We start from the raw sequence: 23175 nt of genomic DNA, 5'->3' as shown, positions 1-23175 counted from the left end.
CAGGTAAGCTGGGGTGGGTGGGGGAGGAGACACGGCCCAGTCTACCCCCCCACAACCGAGCGGCTCCCTCCGGCGGCCAGCCCCAGCCCCAGTGTCTCCAGCCTGGCTCGGCTCGGGCCCTGGGGTGCCAGCCCCCGGCCCAGCACCGCCAGCCCCGCATGTCCCTATTTTCCCGGACGTGTTCGGCTTTTTGGGATTTCCCCCCGGACGTGGATTTGAGGCCCAAAAAGCCGGACATGTCTGGAAAAATCCGGACGTATGGTAACCCTAAGCTACAATAAGTAGGTCTATAAAGGAATTAAAATACTGAGTAAATATCAAAATATTGTGTTAGTCTCACTGTGTAAACTTATATGCTGAATATTACCTGGCTTCCCCTTTTCTGCTGTTTCTGTGCTTTTAATTGTTAACATTTTGTCAGTACTTTCCAGTTTTGAGTGTTAACCCAAATTTGACTTGCACTGGTTTGAACACTATTCATGCAGAGTTGGGTTATGAGCTTTGTTGGTCTGTATGATAGGTTCTAGTTCAGGAACAGTTATAATTCAAATATGAATCATAAAAGAAAGCCTCTTTTACCTTCAAGTCAAAAATATATTTTATTACATTTTAATGGAAGTGTGTGTTGCTCAAATTCTGATGAAACTGAGATCATGTTTATCTCTTCACTAATAATGTCAGTCCCAAGCTTTCTTGTTGTAATTAGTACATTTCCTCAAGACCTTTAAAAAAAAAAAAAAAAAAAAAAAGTGCAGTGGGTAAAGAAAATTCAGGTTTTATATTTGCTCACAGAATACAGTATAGGAATTAAAAGTAAAAAGTGAATGTTGTATGTTTATTAACTGGGAAAATGGTCATCTAATCACTGAACAAAAGTAGGCTAATCCTAATTCAACAAACAGTGGCCATTTCCTTAATGACAATATAAAGAGCTGTACTTAAGTTGAGCATTTCAGTGATTTTTTTTTCAGTTGACCTCATCGTAAATAATCAGGGATATAATTAGTATTTAATGTAATTATGTAGTTGGAAACCTCAATTTTTTTGTGCTTTGGGGAATTTTAGTGTTGAAAATCAAATCAAATTTTAGATTAAAGAAACAGTGTTCATACCAAATGGAGAATAACCAGTGCAGAAAGTTGTGGGATTTAGCCTATTTAGTTTGCTATATGGCTGTAATGTGTACAAATTATCCTGAATTCCTTTTGGACTCAAAGCCCTCCACCTTCACCCCCACTGTTTAATAGATCTATAAATTGCTCAAAAATATAGGTCCCAGGCCTCATTTTATTACTACTGCACATCCTTGGAAAGCCAATTTTCTCCCACTATTTCACCATTGACTTCAGAGTTTAAACAAGTGGGATTCTGAAAAGTAGCCATATCTGTCCAGAGAAATATTTTTAACAGGGATTAATTCATAATTTAGAAAACTGGGAGAATTTGGGGAAAGTCGCCTGGGGAGATTATAGCAATTGAAAGGTGGGTGGGGATTATGGGCATAGGGAATCAATATTGCAATGACCTAGTCTGTTCCCTGCATCATCATCCTATAAAAGTTGAACAAAAAAACATTGCTAGTTCAGATTGCCTTCCATGTTTTTCCCTGTGATCCACTTTCTCCACTGTGCTACTGTATATATTGGTGGAGCCCAGTGTACTGGGAGCATAATTCTGAGTAGTAACTTAGTAGGTACTCTTCTAGTTGGGCTAAAAATAAAACTCATTAGAAAAGATGCAGTGTCTCCTGATAAAAATTATAACTTTCAAAATTAAGTTTAGGTGTCTAATGTTTCTGGAAGCTTTAATTTTTAACACTTTTGAGTCTGAATTAAAACGGGCTCAAACTGCTCCTTGGAAGCAGTGAATAAGAAGGTTCAAATTTAGGCATCCAAGTACTGAGATAAACCCCAAAATGCAGAAATGGGTTCCCAAGTGATTGAAGATCAGAAATGGACTGTATTTAACAGTGCTTCATATGCTATAAATTGTTTAACTTGCCCTATACCTACATCGCCCTTCTCTGTCCTCTGATGCCACTGTTTGGTAAAGGCAAGAAATTTAATTTGCTATTTTGGTAGAAGTTGAAATAATTACTATATCATTGAAATATGCAGTGTAGTTGTAGCCATGTTAATCCCAGGATATTAGAGAAACAAAGTTGGTGATGTAATATCTTTGGATCAACTGCAGAAGTTGATATTACCTCACCCACCTAGTATCTCTAATATCATTGAAATGTTCAGAAGATGAGTCAAAGTTCACTGAAGAGGTACAGTTTATCATTGTGCATTTTATATGCTATGAAGTAGCCAGGGCAGATTAGGGTTTTGTGTGAGCCCCTCTACACCCCAGTGCCCCACCACCCAGCCTTTCCTCCCACCGGCGCTCCTGCTGGGGAAATGGGGTCGGGACATGGGGGCTAGCCCCACTCTACCCACCCGCTGCGCTAGCCAGGAGGCAAGACAGGGCAAGCTCCTGCATCGCAAGCCCCCGTGGGAGTATCGGGCAGAGCATGACCAAACTCCCATGCACTGACCCCATTCCCCGGCTGGAGTACCGGGCAGACCAGCGTAAGCCCCCATGCACCGACCCAGCTCCTGGGCTGGAGCGCTGGGCAGGCAGAGTGGGGGCGGGACGGGGACTGGCAGGGGCCCTGATGACCCAGAGGCTAATCCGCCACTAGAAGTAGCACATAAAATAAAATCGTGAATTTTCTTAGGTGGAGCACAAGATAGAAGAAAATCAACAATACTTCCACCTTTTAAATGATGCAAATAAAACACCCGTTTGAGTAATCATGGAAGAAAGTTTGGGATTTGTTATTTACGAAACACTTTTACAGAGGCAGCTGTTTGCCACTTGGCAAAATTAAACCCCATTCAGCAAGCAGCACAGTTATTTCTGAATAATGAAATAGGGTATATTCACATGCCCTTTAATGTGACCTTTTAAATTGAAAGGACTTCCAGATTTTTGTGGGCATAGGAAAAAGTATTCATACACAAGATTTTCAGATTTGGGATTTATTGCAATAATTAAATCTATAGTTTTCATATTGGGAAGTATTTGAAAATCTGATAGTTAACTGATTATTAGATTTTTACTTGCGTAGACCAGCAAGGACGATTTTAGGATGTTTGGGATGTTTCACATGCGCTGCTTGATGGCTCTGATATCTAAAGTATTCCTAAAATATTATGAGGAAAGCTTAGTGGCATCTGGGAAGGTGCTTGTTATGCCAAGTTTAAAAAGTGTACAGTTTTTAACAGTAGTGGCCCTACAGCTGCAGTTTAGTGTTTGAAAATTGCATGCATTCAGTCTGGCAAAGCAGTTCATTTTGCACCTGCCAGTCATATATTAGCAATGAAATATAATCCCATTGACTTGGAACTGTATTCAATTATACTTGAATTGCCAAACTCAAATTTGCATCACTTTGGTATTTGAAATGATTTGCAGTCTAACAAGTAAATTACAAGTTAGACTGTTTGTTTCCTTTAGTGGTCATTTGTGTTTCAAAATAGCAAAAAATCTGGAAAATGTATAGACCAAGACACTTTGTTTGAACAGTCTCCATCAGGTTTGAACTGACTGCCAGGCCACCTGAGCTTTCTTCATGCCCTCTGCATATATAAAGCACTAGTGTAGCTGTATTTGCTTAGCTTCTAATTTTGGTTTGCTTTTTGTGTTTTTCTTTCTCTCTCTCTCTCGGTTGTGCCACTCTTCTTCCCATGATACTGTGCTCGCTCTTTCCGTGCATCACCTGTGATACCCCCCCTGCTCTGACCACTCAGCTGTTGGTGAAGGGGGTACATGAAACTCTGGTAGCTCAGAGAGTTGTTCCTGCTCTCATTACTCTCTCCAGTGACCCTGAAATGTAAGTTTACTGATTGCCTTCTACATTAAGCATCCCTCTTAATACTTGTCAAGAAATAACCATCAGTTTTCTTTAATATTCCAGTGACAAAAGCTTTCTAATTAAAATAAGCATGTTGCATTTAAAATGAGCCCCTTTCAGTTGTGGGTAAAAACTAGATTGACTGCAGTATCTAAAAGTAAAAATTATTTTGGCAATAACTAGAAGATAGTAAAATTACAGAAAACTAATTTTAAATTGAAAATTCCCTTAAATAAGCAATTGTTCAAATGTTAATGTTTAATATGTTTGCAGTCAACACCTGCAGATTTCAGGTAACAGTCTTACTATAGTAAACCAAATGTGGCAAACATTCCTTATAGTGCTACCATAGTTATCTTGGGGAAAATACTCAAAATATTGAAATACCAATTAATTGTTAGCTCTACCATGATCTCTGATAAGTAACTGTAGAAGTACAGTGCCTGTGTACACATTTCAAGGGCCAGCATACTGATGTGATATTTCTTACAAGATGAGGAGGGATGCTTTTGCTAATCTCACTAACGGGTTACCAGTAAGTGCCAGAGCATGAACAAAGAGCTTTGACCATTTTAATGTCTTGTGTGAGTGACTAAACCAACAAAGGCCCGTGAGTCTGCCTGCCCATCCTCAGTCACAGCTAACCCAGTTCTCCTTCCAGTTTACCAAACCATTTTTTATTGCATGTTGACTGGTTTACAGCTGACTCTTCGAGGCATGAGTGAAGCCTTAGTTGACAAGCGGGTTGCTCCGGCCCTTGTTACCTTGTCCAGTGATCCTGAATTGTGAGTTTCTGACTGAGACCTTGAGTTAATCAAGTCTTTTGAGCATTTTTCTTCATCTGCTTATTTTTTTTATTTTGTCACTGCTAGAAACTAATGTATCTTAAAGTACTAACTTTGAATTTTCATTACTTTTAATTCTATTCATTCTTAAGGTTAAACACCGCTTAAAGATTTTTTTTCTCTTCTTATAGCTCTGTAAGGATAGCCACAATTCCAGCTTTTGGTACCATCATGGAAACAGTTACTCAGAGAGAGGTAGGAATACTGCATATCATAAACAAATTGAACTATTAAGCAGTGGTCAAAGTATTGCTCAATCATGTAGCAGACGGTTGAGTTTGACAAGTATAGTAACTTACTGCCAAACTGTGAGCAAGAGATACTACTTATAAATTAAGTTTCTCTCACAGCAATGTTTAAGAAAATCTCCAAGTTCCTACCTTTTGCAAAACAATAGATTTACTATTAGAAGAAATTCTTATTTCAATCACAAAACTCTCTTACAAAAGGATAGAAGCAGAAGCTAGCTAATTCTTCTATGCTAGGCTTCAGGATTTTCTACAGTGATGCTCTTTGTGAAGACCTTTCTCATTATGGCACAGAAATCCAAAATATCAGCCTGACGGGAGTTAACTGTGAAGCTGGGAATCAATGATTCTGAGTTTTAGAACATTCTAAAAAAGAACTTTAGAATAATAGTACGTAGGGGTATTGGATATTTTGGTGGATTGTAAGAAGGCATTATGGCATTTTCCTAAGTGAATGCCCTTCAGTTTATTCAAAGTATAAATATTACATTTATTTACTCTGGGTTTACAAGACCAAGCATAACTTAGAACATAAAAGTAGGTGTAACAGAAAAGAAAATAGCTGAAAAATTAGCTTACAAATTAGCTAACAGATGTTGGTAATCCAGCACAAAAAATAAGTGGGTTTTATTTAACTTTAAAGTGCTAATTAGAATCCTTTAAGCCGCCAACAAATTAAATGTATTTGAGCAATACTTTAATTGCTCGTATAGTGTTTTTGGTGTTAAATTGATAGATTAAAAAATGTTGGTGAATATGATTAACAGTTTTATAATTTTACAAAAGTTAGGAATATCTGCCAGCAGGAGGATGTATACTTCATTTTCCTTAGTGTATGTACAATAGGAGGTATGAAAAGTGCACACAACTTTCTGCAGAGCTTGCATTCTTCCTGTAATTTCAACATGTTCTTAAATCCTAAAATAATGTGTTTGAGGAAATGTGAGTAAGAAGTCAATGATGACTCACAAGTAAGTTTTTGGAAGATGGATAAGTAGCAACTTCGTAGTTTGGAATTCATGTTGTATATTGCATTTAGCTAAAAAGGCCTTGGTTAACTATCTGAAATAAGTATATTAATTGCTCCCATTATAAATCTCTCTCTTTGTAACATATGTCATCCAGAAGCCTACCATAGAAGACCAGGAGAATGTTGCTTGACTTTTTATCTGAATGCTTTTAAATGCTATTCAGACCTTTCAAGTTTGAGTGCAGAAAAATTTGCCAGTTTGTACATATTTATCTGTTTTGATAATGTAAAATGCTTTTTAATTTTTTTCTAGTCTTTTGTCCATCATGTGCTCTCTTTAATTTCATTAATTATTTTTAAAGTAGTTACTTTTGGTTCTCCCAACATCCCTTCCCTCCATTTCTCACCACTCTAATTCTGACATTAAAAACATTGATAGGGCATTTAATACTTCAATTCTAACTAAATAAAAAAAATGAAAATAATTGAGGATGAGGAAACATAATAACAGAGTCTTTGGGCAAATCTATATATAGAACAATTTCCTTAATCAAGTAGGACATTGTGATAGTATCCTGAAAGGCAGGACACAGAAAAGGAGTTAAAATATCCTGTAATAGAGAAGAATTCTAGATTAACAAAAAAAAATCAATATTTTAAACAAAATTCTCAAAATGGATAGGAAACAGAAATATACTGTAAGTGACTGAAGTTTTCTGACACCTAAATTTTTTTTGTCAACTTTTACTTTTTTTGTGAATATTTAAGCTACTGGAAAGAGTAAAAATGCAGTTGGCATCTTTCCTGGAAGATCCTCAGTATCAAGACCAACATTCTTTACACACAGAGATCATAAAAACGTTTGGAAGAGTCGGACCTAATGCTGAGCCCAGATTTAGAGATGAATGTAAGTTGCAACTTAAGTGAACGTTCCTTACCTAAAAATAACAATTGAAAACAAAATATGAAATACACTTCATAAGTTGGTTACTGTTTGTTAAATAGAGTAACATTGATAGAGAGCATTAGCAGAATGTGAACTATAATACTGAATCAATTCATGTTGAGAAATATTTTCTATAAATTTACAACTCTTCATATTCCATAGAGATATAGATAGATATATAATGTGAACAGTGTTTTTAATACTTGTTGTTTTTTTAATTCAGGAGCCAATATTCTGCTGTTTTCTTTTAAATACATTTTGCAACATAGTAATTGAAACCCCACTAGTAGTCCCACTAGAAGCCACCATTTTACCAGCTGTTACCATACTTTGGTTGCTGAGATACTTCAGATATTTGTTTCTATCTCAGATACCTCTCTTTAACAACTGTTGACAAATACTTATTCAAGATGCTATAGTACATTGTATTTTTCCCCTTAACTACTTAGTCTGGTGCCATTCCTATTGCATAAAAGGAGGGTGGGAATTGCTTATCATTTTATCGTAAAAGCTGCTGCAAAAAAAGAAACTTCTTTGCAAGTTAGTGTATATGGGGGGAAAGTTTGTGAAAGTCAATGTAAAACAATACTTTGACTCAAATATTTACTCTTCCAGTTGTTATTCCGCACTTACACAAGTTAGCCTTGGTCAACAACCAGCAGTCTGTGGATTCAAAGAGACTGGACATTGCAACCCATCTGTTTGAAGCCTATAGTGCTCTTTCCTGTTGTTGTATCCTTGTGTGGTTATGTTTTTAGCTGTTAATTGTTTTCATCCTTTTTTTTTTTTTTTTTTTTGGGGGGGGGGAATTATAAAATAGCTTGCTCCCTGGGAGTAGTAGTAATAGTGTGTGAGGTTTCTCAATAATCTAAAAAGCAGATATTCACAATAGATAGAACTGAAAATTATTTTCAAAAAACCTGAGATTTTTATAATTTTTTTTAAATCTGCTTTTGGGGTAGGGAAGAACCCTGAAGATAATTGTGTAGATATATCATGCTTAGGGTTAGGGTTCCATCCTCAATTCCCCTTCATTCAGCATCCTTTTGATATAATGATAGTAGTGACATAGATTGATTCAGGTACTTTTTCCATATATATATATATATATATATTTACCACTACTACTCATTGTCATACCTGTTACGAAAATAACACAGGGAATAAAAAGACTTTTTGATGGCAATGGATTGTTCCAAGTAAATTCCAGACACTGAAACTATTTTATTTTTGTGTTGTCATGTTTAATAAACTTGATACAGTGAAACAGGTCATAGCAAAAATATTTTAAGCCCTGTCTTGCCTCCATTCTTTTTCCTTTGCCCTATCTTCTTCTGAACCTGATGCTACATATCTGATGTTATCCAGGATCAGGCCCTACATTTTTTTACATTTAATTCTTTAATTTATTATTCTCATTTTGACTCTGTTTTGGGTCACTTAATAATATCAAATTGCTAAAATTAACCAAAACCTGTGAAATACTTTACAACAATTAGCATAAATGTAAGTATATCTTTGTTAGGTATTTTGTTTGCGTATTGCCTTGGGATAAAACCATATAACATCAATTATGATTATTTTTTTAAATGCCTTAACTGCTTTCCTGCTAGTTATTTCAGAGGATTTAATGGTCAATCACTTTTTGCCTGGACTCAGGTGTTTACGAACTGACATGGAACATCTCTCGCCAGAGCATGAGGTGAGCAACTGAAGTTATCATTCTAGTTTGAGGTACAGATGGCAATACATAGATGAGATGTTTAATCTGTAGCCTTAAGTAGTTAGCATTACTGTAGTTAGTAGTGACTATTGGTTTAATTGTATATTATAGCGCAGTTTTCTTGTTAGAAAAAAATTAGTTTCCCCTTGAAATGCGTAAGCTGAAAGGATTTTTGTAAAACTATTTTCTAAAATTGGAGTAATTGAAAACTTGAAGATTTTCAGCACAAACGGATTTTATTTTTCCTGATGAAAGTGGGAAAAGAAAATGCTGTTTTACCACATGCTGTTTCTTAAACAGTCAAAAAAGATATACTAAAACCAGGAGCCACAACACATTTTAGAAACAAACTCAATAGAATGGAGATATTTGGAAAGCAGTAATATTGAAAGGATCCAGCAAATGAGACATGTTTGTAGGGCGATATGGCAGCAAAAAGACTTGCAAAATTTTGAGATGCAGCTCTTGAACCACCCTTATTTAGAAATAGTGTTCATTTCTTAGCGGTTCATTACCCAAAAGATTGATAAATTGGAGGGAGGTCACTGGAAAGCAGTGGAAATGATCAGGTGGCTATGGGGGCTGACTTGAGAAAAGGCTTTAAAATAAATGTAACTTGGCTAAAAGAGAACTATGCACATATTTAAACAAATAATACAAGTACGTAGGGACAAAAGTAGAAAGACCAAGGCACAAAATGAGATTAAACTAGCTAGAGACATAAAGGATAACAAGAAAACATTCTACCGATACATTAGAAGCCAGAGGAAAACCAAGGACAGAGTAGGCCCGTTAATTGAGGGGGGGACAATAACAGAAAATGTGGAAGTGGCTAGGGTTACCATACGTCCGGATTTTCCCGGACATGTCCGCCTTTTGGGGGCTCAAATCCCCGTCCGGGGGGAAATCCCCAAAAGCTGTGAAAATCCGGGAGGGAGGGCTCGGTGGTGCTCGGCCGGGGCCTCTTTGGCTGAGGTCGGCGGTGCCGGGCCGGGGGCGTGGGGCCGGGGGCCGGGCCGGGGTCCAGAGTTGCGGGGCTGGGAGCCGGGGTCCACGGGGCTGGGAGCCGGGGGGTGCGCCGGGCCGCCAGGGGGTGCGCCGGGCCGGCGGTGCTGGGCGGACCAGGTGCTGGGCGGGCCGGGGGCCGGCGGTGCTGGGCGGGCCGGGGGTGCTCGGGCCGGGGACCGGCGGTGCTGGGCGGGTCGGGGGTGCTCGGCCGGGGGCCGGGCCCGGGGCTGGCACCCCAGGGCCCAAGCTGACCCAGGCTGGAAACGCCGGGGGGGCTAGCCTGGGCCGCGCCTCCTCCCCCCACACTCACCCTTACCTGCTTCAGGCTTCCCACGAATCAAATGTTCGCGGGAAGCAGGGGAGGGGGCGGAGACTTTGGGGAAGGGGCGGAGTTGGGGTGGGGGCGGGGCCGGGGCCCTGTGGAGTGTCCTCCTTTTGGAGGCACAAAATACGGTAACCCTAGAAGTGGCAGACATGCTAAATAACATTTTTGTTAGTTTTCACCAAAAAGGTTAGTAGAGTTTGGACGTCTAACATAGTGAATGCCAGCGAAAATGAGATAGGATCAGAGGCTAAAATAGGAAAAGAACAAGTTAAAAATTACTTAGACAAGTTAGATGTTTTCTAGTTACCAGGGCCTGATGAAATACATCCAAGAAGCTGACTGAGGAGATATCTGAGCCATTAGCAATTATCTTTGAAAGTCATGGAAGATGGGAGAGATTCCAGAGGACTGGAAAAGGGCAAGTATAGTGCCAATCTATTAAAAGGGGAATAAAGACAACCCAGGGAATTATGGACCAGTCAGCTTACCTTGAGTGCCCGGAAAGATAATGGAGCAAATAATTAAGCAATCAATTGCAGACACTTAGTAGATAATAAGGTGATAAGTAACAGTCAGTATGGATTTGTCAAGAACAAATCATGTCAAACCAATCTAATAGCTTTCTTTGACAAGGTAACAAGCCCTGTGGATGGGAGTAAGCAGTAGATGTGGTATACCTTGACTTTAGTAAGGGTTTTGATAATGTCACACATGACCTCCTCATAAACAAACTAGGGAAATAAAACCCTAATGGAGCTACTATAAGGTGCATTCATAATTGGTTAGAAAAGCATTCTCAGGGTAGTTGTCAGTGGTTCACAGTCAAGCGGGACGGGCATATCAAGTGGGGTCCCACAGAAATCAGTCCTGGGTCCAGTTCTGTTCAGTATCTTCATCAGTGATTTAGATAATGGCAAAGAAAGTACACTTATAAGTTTGCAGATGACACCAAGCTGGGAGGAGGTTGCAAGTGCTTTGGAGGATAGGATTAAAATTCAAAATGATCTGGACAAACTGGAGAAATGGTGTGAAGTAAATAGGATGAAATTCAATAAGAACAAATGCAAAATACTCCATTTAGGAAAGAACAATCAATTGCACACATACAAAATGAGAAATGACTGCCTAGGAAGGAGTACTGCAGAAGGGGATCTTTGGGGTGATAGTGGATCACAAGCTAAATGAGTCAACAGTGTAACACTACTGCAAAAAAAAAAAAAAAAAAAAAAAAGTGAACATAATTCTGGGATATATTAGCAGGAGTGTTGTAAACAAAACAGGAGAAGTAATTCTTCCGCTCAACTCCATATTGAGTAGGCCTCAACTGGAATATTGTGTCCAGTTCTGGGTGCCATATTTCAGGAAAGATGTGGACAAATTGGAGAAAGTCCAGAGAAGAGCAACAAAAATGATTAAATGTCTAGAAAATATGATCTATGAGGGAAGACTGAAAAAATTGGGTTTGTTTAGTCTGGAGAAGAGAAGGGACGTAACAGTTTTCAGGTACATAAAAGGTTGTTACAAAGAGGAGGGATAAAAATTATTGTTCTTAACCTCTGAGATGGGTGAAGAAGCAATGAGCTTAAATTGCAACATAATTCAACCCTGGGGGAATCCCAGGAGACTCTATTCTGTAGGAGTTTTAGGCCCGTTCTTCAATACTTAATAATATAAACCCTGCTTCTGGCTGTATTTATATTTTAATAAACTTTGGTGTATCTTTTTCTGGTTTTGGTTCATGGTCAATAAAATCTGCATCTTGTATAAGAAATAGAATTGGCAGTGAAGAATATTAAGATGGGGGACTTTCTAGCTTTAGAAGGAAGGAATCTGACTCTGACTTCGGAAGGGTGAGTCAGGAGTGACAGTAACAATCTGAACATCAGTCAGAGGTGACGAGTTGCACTTCCCTTACCCCAAGTGCTCTTGGAGATCTGGCATGGGTCAGTCAGTGTATGCACAGAATGAGTTGAATGATTGTAGGGAGTGTCTACAAAAAGTAAAGAAAAATTAAAAAGCTGCAGCAGATGAAAGTTGTGTCTAGTTTCATTTCCTCTCAACCATTTTATCATATTCAGTAATGGCTTATATTATCTGAAAAAGTAACCTTTTGAGGAACATATCTAGGATTAAGGTAAAAGATTGTGCGTTGCCATCATTGCATATAGTTGAACCAATTAGTTTTGTTTAGGTTTATGTATTAGTTTACAGAATGTGTAAGGTTTAGGGCTTTGGTAGGTTGAATAAGAGGCCTTAAATTGAAGCTAAAGAACTTGTGTACACAAATTTGTGTACACATGATCTGGAAAAGACTAAAGAATTCAGATTCATATTAGTACGTCATAACTTGGAGCAATTTGATCGTGAGACGTGCTCATCAATGACTTGGCTTTCTATCAACTCTGGCCATGTTGTCCAACATACTACTTCAGACACCAGTGTGATCCGTTGGATCACAAGGGCATGTCTTTGACAATAGTACATTCATTTTGGTCTGCAAGAGAGTTGCTTTTGTCTGCTAGATGAAGTCCAAAGTCAGCATACATTGGTATATGTCCAAGAAACAGGGTTTCTAAAATCGGTTGTCATGCTCCATCCCACGGCAGATGTTTGTCTTGATGGATAATATAAAATGCTTTATTTTTCAAGGGTGAACACAGATTTTGTCTTTCCTCTAGTGTAGACTCTGATCCATGTTAGTAGGCCCGCATACCCACCCAGTCTTCCCCAAAATCTCTCAAATTTCCCTAGGCATAATTAGACTTCCTGAGTTTGATAATATTGAGTTATCTGGATTGGACAGAACTATTTGGCTGTCAGATTGCTTGTGGCATTTAGGAACAAGTTCAGGAGTGAATCACGCTCTGTTCAGATTGTCTAAAAGGCTTGTATTCAATGCTGTGTCATAATGCCAGATGAGCTGTGGGCCAGTTCCACTTGGTTTTAGGCAGTGTCTGACAAATGTCTCTGATTCTGAAATTCCTAAAGTTGCCACATGAAACTCTATTTACATGTTTTTTTCCTCCCTACTTGTTTTGGGAAAGAAGTCCTCTACTTAAGACAATTAAATATTGACAAATTTAATAAGTGTTAGTATTTAAACTTCTTGCATTTGTATATTAAGATGGGGGAATTTGACTGCCTGAGGATATTAATATAATAGGCATCACAGAAATTTGATGGAATGATGATCAATGGGACATGGTAATACTAGGGTACAAAATATATCAGAATGATAGATAATAATCCCACCATACTGGTAGATGGCGCTACTATTTGCAAAAGAAAGCGTAGGGTCAAATATAGGGGGGAAAAATCTTAAATTAATCAAACAGTACCACAGAATCTCTATGGATAGAAATTCCATGCTTGAATAATAAGAGTATAGCAGTAGGAATACTCTTGCAACCACCTGACCAGGATGGTGATGGTGAAATGCTCAGGGAGATTAGAGAGATTACAAAAACAGTTGAAATCCCCAATTACTGGATTTACTATCCCCATATTGACATTTTACCTCCTGATTGGATGCAGAGATAAAATTTCAGGACACCATTAATGATTGCTGGATGGAGCAGCTAGTCCTGGAACCCACAAGGGGAGAGGCAATTCTTGATTTAGTCCTAAAAGGAGTACAGGATCTGGTCCAAGAGATGAATATAGCTGAACCGCTCAGTAATAATGTAATTAAATTTAACATCCTTGTGGGGGGAATACCAAAGATTCCCACCACCGTAGCATTTAACTTCAAAAAGGGGAACTACACAGCAATAAGGAGGCTAGTTAAACAAAAGTTAAAATGAACAATCACAAGAGTGAAATGGCTGCAAGCTGCATGAAAACTTTTTTAAAAACACCATAATAGAGGCTCAAACGTTATGTATACCCCAAATTTAAAAAAAAAAAGGGCCAAAAATGATGCCATCATGGCTAAACAGAGTAAAAGAGGCGGTTAGAGATAAAATCGTATCTTTTAAAAATTGGAAGTGAAATCCTACTGAAGGAAATAAAAAGGAACATAAACTCTGGCAAGTCAAGTGTAAAAATATGATTAGGCAGACCAAACAAGAATTGGAAGAGCAAAAGAGACAAACTAACATTTAAAAAAAAAAAAATTAAGTGCATCAGAAGCAGGAAGCCTGCAAAACAGCTGGTGGGGCTACTGGCGATTGAGATGCTAAAGGAGTACTCCAGGGAAACAAGGTTATTGCAGAGAAGCTAAACAAATTCTTTTCAGTCTTCACTGCATAGGATGTGAAAAGCCATTCTTTTTAGGTGGCATATCTTAGGAACTGTCCCAGATTGAGGTTTCAGTAGAGGATAAATTGACCTGTTCTTTTCATTCTCTCTGAAGCATCTGGCATCTGTCAAGACAGGATATTAGGCCAGATGGACCAATGGTCCAACCCAGTATCTGTTCTTATGTTTATGTAAGTAATCAGCTCTCCACCATGGGGTTAGTTATGAATCAATCTCTTGAGAAAGGATCTGCAGTGGCTTTCTCTATAAAATCCTAAAATGTTTAGGTCCTTGCTGCATTAACCCATGCCTTTCTCCTTAGCCGATAACATGGCAATTGTGGTCATTCAAAGTATTAAGGGTGGAGAAAGTGGGACGAGGCTACTGATCATGTATTTAGTGCGGGGTTCCCTATTCTGGAAAGCATATGGAGTCCTGGCTAGGTGCTCTTTTATATATTTATAGATCCAAATACATTTAAGATTTTGTTCTTTTACTTATATAACTTGGTACAATTTAGAAATTTGAATACACTTTTTGGTTCAAGATAGGAAGCCTGCTTACCTTTTAATTGGAGTTCTGAGTATATTGCCTCTGCACATTCATACTTTCATATTTAGTAGTCCTCCAAGCACTAGTATGTTCAAAATAATGGAAGTCAACCAGAACCTCAGTCCTGCATATAACTTCATACCACAGTTGAGGGCTGGATCTATGTGTGGATATGGCCCCAATGATTGCTCCTTTCCTAATGGTGCAACGACCTCTTGACACTCATGTGTATGCTCCCAATGGTGTGGAGCTCCTGAGATAACATAGCTCTCAGAACTTTAGTAAATTTTATGTCCATCTCCAGCCCTGTTTTATCCTTAAACTCTGAGACTGCCAACAATGATATTGGTAGCGATGGTGACTCTTTTGATGCAGGCACCTTGTTGCTGCATATTTTATCATTCATTCTTTAGGAAGGTTGAATGATTTCATCAGGCTTTGGCTATGTCTGAGGCTTTATGATTAACTCAATAGGAACCAAGAAGTGAATCAAGGAAAGTCCTTGGCTTTCTGCCAAGCCATGAGCCAGTGAAAGCTTCAGGTGATTAGTTTGTTCTCTAGATTATAAGATACGTTTTTTAATGTCAATCCATGCATTGTTACTGATTTGCATAACTGTTCCAACTGCAGTTTTTCTATTATGTTAAAGACAGTACGTTAGTGTTTCAGCTTTCATTTGTATTATCTGTGGTGAATGTGTTGTATGCTTAATTCCAGAACACAGGATCTCTGCTAAAACTGACTCCTTTTCAATCAGCCACATTCAATGCCTAACATTTGCGCGCACACACACGCACATTAAGAATGTTTCCTCACTTTAGAAATACAGAAACTCAGACTACTTTTTTCCACATTCAGTCTTAAAGATTATCTGTAAACCTCTAAAATAAGAATTTTTAAAGGTGCTCATATGCCTCAATTTATAGCAACACTTACAGACACTATTATAATGATGCACCAGCTTACAATAATACTTCCTTTCAATAAAAGAACTGTAGCACAGGATACCATCTCAACTTTTGTCATCTTTACTTTGGTACAAAACACTTCTAACAATAACTTTAAGGGTTAACACTATAAGTCAAAACCAAGAGGGCAGATGCAAATTAATTATAAAGATTAATCTGTAGAACAGAAATGTAAATTTTTTTATAAATGTTGCATTGAAAAATGAAGTACAGCTATGGTCAAAGATGAAAAATTAGAGTGGTTGTGCTTTGATTCATTACAAGAAAGGCATCTTTGAACACAGTAACTATCTAAATAAAAATGTCTTCCTTGAAACATTCTGAATAGTCTCGATGCTTGTAACCAGAGAACAGTGTCATTAGTTATTAGCGTTTTAAAGGTGCTTGAAAATATAATGCACCTTTTAAGATTCTAGCTCTTCCTTAGTTTATGCTAGAGTTAGAGGTTTTTTGGTTTAATATTTCTGGTTAAAACTAATGTTAGAAGAACATACCTTTCAAATCTTATTTTCCTCTTTGGTGATTTTAGGTTATTTTAAGCTCCATGATAAAGGAGTGTGAACAGAAAGTGGAAAACAAGACTGTCCAAGAACCACAAGGGTAAGACATCCACTGCTTTTTGGGGAAGGATGAAGGACACCAGCCCTTCTGGTTTTTTGTTTGTTTGTTTTTTAATAATGGTCAAAGAATTTTGCGGGTGTCTTCCTGAATGCTGCTGTTCTCTAGTCTAAGGCTTGCACCTGTGAATCCTGTTTTGACATGATCTATATTTAGAAGCAGATTTCAGGAACTTTGTCCGAACTCAGGTTGTGGTTGTTGCGTATCCAATATAAAATGTAGGGCAGTGCACTTCCATCTACTTGGTGGAAATGAAGTTCTTGTTTTCGCATGTTATTTTGTTCTTATGCTTCTGACCCATCAGAAGCAATAATTGAAATATTGTCCTGTGTCTAATAAGGCATAGATGCTAACTGGCTACTGAAAGAAATACTTTTGAACATAGTCAATGACTATTTTCAGGACTGAATAACTTTTTCAGCATAGTAAATGAGACTCTTTAAGTTGTGGGAATTTAGCAGTATTGGCTGGAAAGGCTTATAAAGAGAGAAAATAGTCAAATGACAAAGAAAAAGATTTGGGAGTCAGTTCCCAGCTCTGACACTGATTTTCAGTGTGACTCTGAGCAAGTCACTTAACCTCTCTCTCGCCCTATCTGTAAAATGTTGGTAAAACTACTTCTCAAGGTGACCAGGCTTGATTCCGTCTTTCCTAATTTTCAAAGTGATTTGAGAGTTTGTCAGTGTATGTTCTTGAATAGAACTATTTTTGATGTGGAGGAGAATAGGCTTCAAACACATCTGGTATAGCCCCTGGGACATTGCTATTAGTGCTTACGATATTGTGCACCGTTTGTAGCGGATAGTGAATAGATCATATAACGAGAATTGAACAAATCCTGCAGCGGTTAGCATCAGACCAACACTTGAAGACTTGACTTTGAGTCTACGGAGACTTAAAACAATGCCTAGGTTCTAAGCCAACTTTTTTCTCGGTCGTAGTGTATGAAAAGTGAATTGATTCTGGCTAGTCATAGATACCTGTTATGAGGGAGAAGAAATGCAAAGACTTTATAATCTTTGCAGAAAGAAAGCAGCATTTACATTTTTGTACTTTTTTTGCTTTCCTAACAATATGGCTAAAGATGGGAGAGATCATATTGGGCTAGTAACCAGTATATTTTCTAGGCTCAAACCTGCCATGTGCCATACTACATTAGTAAACTGAAACCAAGGAAGTGTAGCCTTTCAGAGCTTTATTTCACTGTGCACTCTTCACCTTTCATTGTACTCCTTCACTACCTCCATCTCTTCCCATTCCTCTGGGTGAAATCAGCAGAACTGCGGGGAGGGAGAGCCAGGCATGAAGTGAAATAATTCAAAGTACCGTTGTTCTTCAGTGATCTTAATGTTCATTTGCTTGTGAAGAGTAGCAGAGGGTGGAGGAGCAACACAACAGGCAACAAAGCAGCAAGGGAGAAGGAAGTAGTCATTATTCTGCTTTGGTGACAAAGCACTGGTTATTGTGGTTAAAGCCTCAGGCACATTCCCTGTTTCAGAAAAAGTAGTAGAAAACCAGACAGGAGGGACGGGGAAAGCACTTGGAGTGAAGGGCTAGGAGGAGCAGAGCAATATAACAAAAAAAATAGATCAGAGAAAAGATAAGGAAGGCAGAGGTGACAAAAACTTTGACCGGAGAAGAATGAGAAACTGAAAAGAAAAAGAATAAAGTGGATACATTCAGAGATCTCCCTGGTGTCCTTTTTTGGGTAGGACTAGGAGGAGAAGCTGTGGGCCTGGCTATAAAGCATTTTAAACAGTAGCTCTTTGCTAGTGATTCATTCCTAGAGTCCATGCCCCATTATAAGTGTTGGTTGCAGCACCTGTGATAAGAGGGCTTAGCTTGGCCCCAACACAGTCTGCCACAGTACCGCCTTAGTAGATTTTGAAAACCATAAACATGTTGGTTACCCCCATTCAGCCAGTCCTAACTTCATTTCACAATGAGAAGCACCTGTTTTGCAAATGAGCACTCTTTACCAGGGGTTTCTCTTCACTCTGTGCCCTCTGTACCTTTTAGCTTGTGCCAGCAGCAGCCACAAAGGGCAGTTAGAGCACAACATTTTGGTGTGCTGTGCAACTCTCCTGCAGACTGTGCTGCGATGCAATGTAAACATAGCCTAGGTTCCTTTGGGAAGATGAGAGAGTTGGCCTTAAGTCAGAAGCAACTCTCTTCACTTAGAAACATTGATGGGCTGCTCTTTTTAATTGAACAGAGGAGTTACTTTTGAGGATGATAATGTGTTCTCTTCTACTAAGTATCTCTTTAAGTGAACAGGGTTGGTTTTGAATAAGACATACTGTTATCTCTCTGGAGCTTTAGTCTAATGGTGGTTTTAGATTAACTGCAGTTTTAAAAACACATTAGTAAACAGCACCGTAGTAGCAAAAAACTTGAATCAAAATGTAACATTTTACAACTGAAGAAAACGTTTTGATACCACATTGAGTACTTCCTGTGCAGCATGGATACAAATATAAGTATTACGCGTGCATCAGTGACGCTGCATCCAATTAATTTCCTTCTTGAATGCTAACTACTGAGAAGTAAGATTGAAAAAGAGAAGTCTTCACAACGTGTCACGCTTGTTTCCTTTGTTTAACCTTCCCTTTTTTGTATCTTTTTCAGTACTAGATTTTTGTTGCAATATTTTTTCAAAAATGTGTCGAAATTTGATAGAAAATATTTTATGACTTAAGATATGTCCACGCAAACTTCTCGGTCCTCCTAAAGCCCAATCAAAACTTGGTCATTTTATTAGAAACTTTAGATACCTCTTAAGTGTTTTTTTTTTTAAAAAATACATTTAAATCCTTTATAAAAATTTAACCAAAAGATAATCAGGTTACCAGTGTTTAGGAACGTGATGCAAGGACCACTCTATCCAAATACATTTACAAAAAATAAAATGAATCAAAATCAGTTGTAGACATTTATTTATTATTGCTCATCATATTTTCATCTTGTATTAGAAAGATGTTGTTGTTGATTAGAGAGATTCTGAGATCACAAAAGAAATATGCTTTTGTGATTTAAAAACAAAACATATGAAGTATTGTAAATCCTAAAGCTCTTTATAGACCGTTTTTCTTAAACTCATTTTTATATATGACAAAAGAGTTTGATCTTAAGTGACCAACTTTTAAAAAGTGATTTTACAAAGTGCACAGTAATATGAACAGATTTTCTGAATGTTTTGGCCCGAAGCCTCACCATATATTAGGGTTACCATACGTGCAGATTTTCCCAGCCATGTCCGGTTTTTTGGGCCTCAAATCCCCGTCCGGGGGGAAATCCCAAAAAGCCGAACATGTCCGGGAAAATTGGGACATGCTGGGCCGGGGGTGCTGGGGGCCGGGCCCGGGCCGGGGGTGCTGGGCCCGGCCGGGGGTGCTCGGCTGGGGGCTGGCCCGGGGCCGGCACCCCACAGCCCGAGCCGAGCCAGGCTGGAGACGTCGTGGGGGGGCAGACTGGGCCACGCCTCCTCCCCCCACCCCCGCTTACCTGCTGCCTGCTTCAGGCTTCCCACGAATCAAATGTTCGCGGGAAGCAGGGGAGGGGGCAGAGTTGAGGTGGGGACTGTGGGGAAGGGGCGGAGTTGGGGAAGGGGCATGGGCGGGGCTGGGGCCCCCTGGAGTGTCCTCTTTTTGTACACTCAAAATATGGTAACCCTACATAAATTGAAGGGAGTACTGTATTGCATGTAATATATGTGGACTTTAGTCAAGTTAATGTTTAAACACTACTTTTCTGTGTAATGAATTATATTTTTATGATAAAACAGAAGAACAGTTGCATGGCTACATCATTTAATAACATAAACTACTGGCTTTTAAGCTGTTATGATTTAAAAAAAACCCTCAGACTTTTGAACCAAATTATAAGGTTTCTCACCTGATCAACACGTTTAACTATTTAAACTTGGTAATACTAGATATATTTCATAGATATACATCTCTACCCTGATATAACGCGACCAGATATAATAGGAATTCGGATATAACGCAATAAAGCAGTGCTCCGAGGGGGCAGGGCTGCGCACTCTGGTGGATCAAAGTAAGTTCAATATAACGCGGTTTCACCTATAACGCGGTAAGATTTTTTGGCTCCCGAGGACAGTGTTATATCGGGGTAGAGGTGTACTTGTTTTTAAATGTTTCCACCTGTCTGGGTTATAAGAATGTTATCTGTGAAAATCTGAACTTTAATGTTCCCAATTCTGAACTTGTTCTAAGTTCTAAGGTATTCCAGAAACTGACATTGTCTTAAGCTGTGACACCGAGTACGTTTTCCAGATGTGAAGAGCTCTGTGTAAGCTTGTCTCTCTCACCAACAGAACATATTACATCACCCACTTTGTCTCTAAAGTTCTGATGTTTCCCTAAACCTTTGTTTTCATACAAGACTTTCAGAATGAAAATAAAATGTCTTTCAGTGCGTATTGATTAGTTTACCGTGTAGCATAGGGCCTGATATCCCTCAGTTTAAGACTGGTTTTCTTTTGCTGTTTCCCAGCCCCTGGCTTTCTTCCTCTTCTGAAGCTAGTCCAGTGCATTTCCTTTCACTGTTAATGCGTGGAATACACTACTTTCCCGTCTAAAGCAGCTTTTTCTGGGATAGACTTGTATAACATAGGTTGAAGTGACTTCTAGTTCTTGAATAGCTGGTATTAAGTAAAAGTTTTGATTCTTTATATAATCATTATCCCCTTCTTTGATAATCAATATCCCTTTGATTTGACTATGAAATCCAGCTTGCATCTTTACAATACAGTTTCCTTAGAGCCGCTAAGCTAAAAGCAAAGTATGCTAGCAGTGGTTCCCAGACGGATCTACAGATTGCTGCTGATCCACAGAGCTGACTGGTCACATGGCTCTCCATGTTTTCAGACTGCTAAATATCATTAAATGGCCATTTAAAATATATTAAATACTTTCCTAATATTAAATTTTGAAACTGTTGCCAAAGAGATTTTTTTAGATAACTTTTCACTTTTGCAAGGTTATAAATCATGAAATTATGCTAAATTCGCTTCATCAGTGTCAGATCAGCACAATATATGCAGAGCCATTATGTAAGAAGGTGATTTTTGTCATATGCTGACTAAAGAGAGACACATTGTGAGCCCAGGTTTCAAACTTGAAATGAACTTCTAGACATCCAAATACAGAGTTAGATGCAGAATTGGACATTGGGAAATGTTAAGTTTATAGAATAATATTAAATAGAATAAAGTTTAAGAATAATTTTGAGATGATTTGATGTTTCATTTTATGGCAAATAAGTTTTTCAAAGTATTCCTACAGCATATGAGCGTATTTATGTATGTAGAGGCCCTAGTCATGGGTCAAGGCCCTATTGTAACAGGCACTGTACAAACATATAAATAAGGCAATCCCTGTCCAGCACTTAGTCTAGGATAATAGCAAGACTCAATAGCTAGAAGAAAAAAGATCAAAAGAAAGGGTTGATAGGATGCTGCAATAGTACAATGAACATGTTATGTATAATAAACTAGCTTTTATGGCATAAGTGATAATTTTATCATTTAAAAATGCATTTCTGTATTCAAGCAAGTGAGGATGAAATGTAAAGTACTTGCATGGATTTTTGTTTGTTTATGGAGAAAGGAAAGAATGTAATGTCTCCTCTTTGAGTGCCCCTCTGCTCCAGGTAAAGAATATTCTTCTTCGAATGATGGTCCATATATGTATTCCAAACGTGGGTGTACATATGCGCCATGCACCAGAAGGTTTTCTTAGCAGTCTCCGTTGACCTGCATGTGCATCGTGCCTCCCCTCATACTCCCAGCTGAGAGTATAATAGGCTGTACGGGTCGACTTCCCTCCACTTCCCTCTTACTGCTGCATGGCCTGAGTCAGAACCCCTGTTCCTTCACACTATTAGTCTTTTAACTAAGAGAGTGACTTCACTAGTTTGATTATCATTCTTGTAGTTGTGCTTTTGTTTTGTTTTTTGGTAGGTAGCATAGATAATTGTATACAGTCGTTGTAGTTAGTGATAGCAAAACCCCATCTGGGGTAAGCTTTCCCCTCCCCCCACCCTCTCGGGACTGCTCCGTGCTCCGGGGTTTAAAAACCGTTTCTTGTCCATGCTCATTCTTCATGAGCAATGAGCACCAGCAGTGTCTGTATTGTCTCAGGGAGGCTCACATTGCAGCTCGTTGCACAATTTGTAAATCTTTCCCACCTCAGACTGAGGAGTTTCGCCTCCAAAAACATCTAATGGAGGAAGCCATGAGGCCACGTGCTCACTTAGATCCGGAACTGTTGGTGCCATGTCCGTCACTGGTGGTGAGTACTCCTCCCAGCACTCCACATGCCCCAGAACTCGTGGTCAAGGAGAAGCCCATGCACGAGAATAAGAAGCACTCTCATGGGCATAAGAGCAGGTCCCCGTTGAAGGCTGCTCCTAAGCGCATTGTTTCCTCTCCGAGCCAGGTCAGGTGAGATGTCGCGTGTTGACTCAGTCGCACTGGTGTCCAAGCTTCCACGGATGGAGGGATGGAGGTACCTACAGTCATCCCTATACCTGCCCACCTGGAGTGGGAGTATCACCCGTCCTGCTGCCACCTCCATACCAGCCAGCGCCACAGACACCGCCTGTGTGTTCTGGCGTCTCCAAGGGCACTCCTCGGACTCCCAGCCGCTTGGAGCGCCTTCTCCTGATGGAGGAACTGGTGCTGCCCTAACCACCCTCTCCAGCAAACAAACTGCTTCTGCCGGACAGGCCTCTGTTGGCACTGCACCACGGCTCACTGGTTCCACTGCTGCCAGAGCCTTCTTTGGAATTGGAGAAATTCTCAGAGCCA

At 39.1% G+C, this 23175-nt stretch overlaps 1 protein-coding gene across 4 annotated transcripts in view; it reads left to right on the top strand.

Annotated features, from left to right (window-relative positions):
• RELCH (RAB11 binding and LisH domain, coiled-coil and HEAT repeat containing) overlaps window positions 1-23175 on the top strand; it is a 112895-nt gene that overhangs the window by 81706 nt on the left and 8014 nt on the right. For 2 of the 4 annotated variants that reach the window (XM_054020080.1, XM_054020084.1), the window contains 6 exons: window positions 3798-3880; window positions 4878-4941; window positions 6733-6871; window positions 7526-7642; window positions 8524-8612; window positions 16255-16325. In XM_054020080.1, coding sequence (XP_053876055.1) covers window positions 3798-3880; window positions 4878-4941; window positions 6733-6871; window positions 7526-7642; window positions 8524-8612; window positions 16255-16325 — 563 coding nt within the window. Of the gene's footprint in view, window positions 1-3797; window positions 3881-4603; window positions 4687-4877; window positions 4942-6732; window positions 6872-7525; window positions 7643-8523; window positions 8613-16254; window positions 16326-23175 lie in introns of those variants that run through there. The other 2 variants (XM_054020081.1, XM_054020083.1) reach the window with 2 other exon arrangements.

This window comes from Malaclemys terrapin, chromosome 2 (assembly GCF_027887155.1).
Source record: "Malaclemys terrapin pileata isolate rMalTer1 chromosome 2, rMalTer1.hap1, whole genome shotgun sequence".
In the NCBI taxonomy this organism is placed as follows: Eukaryota; Metazoa; Chordata; order Testudines; family Emydidae; genus Malaclemys; species Malaclemys terrapin.
The sequence above is the reverse complement of the archived record's forward strand: the minus strand, read 5'-3'. Positions and strand labels throughout refer to the sequence as shown.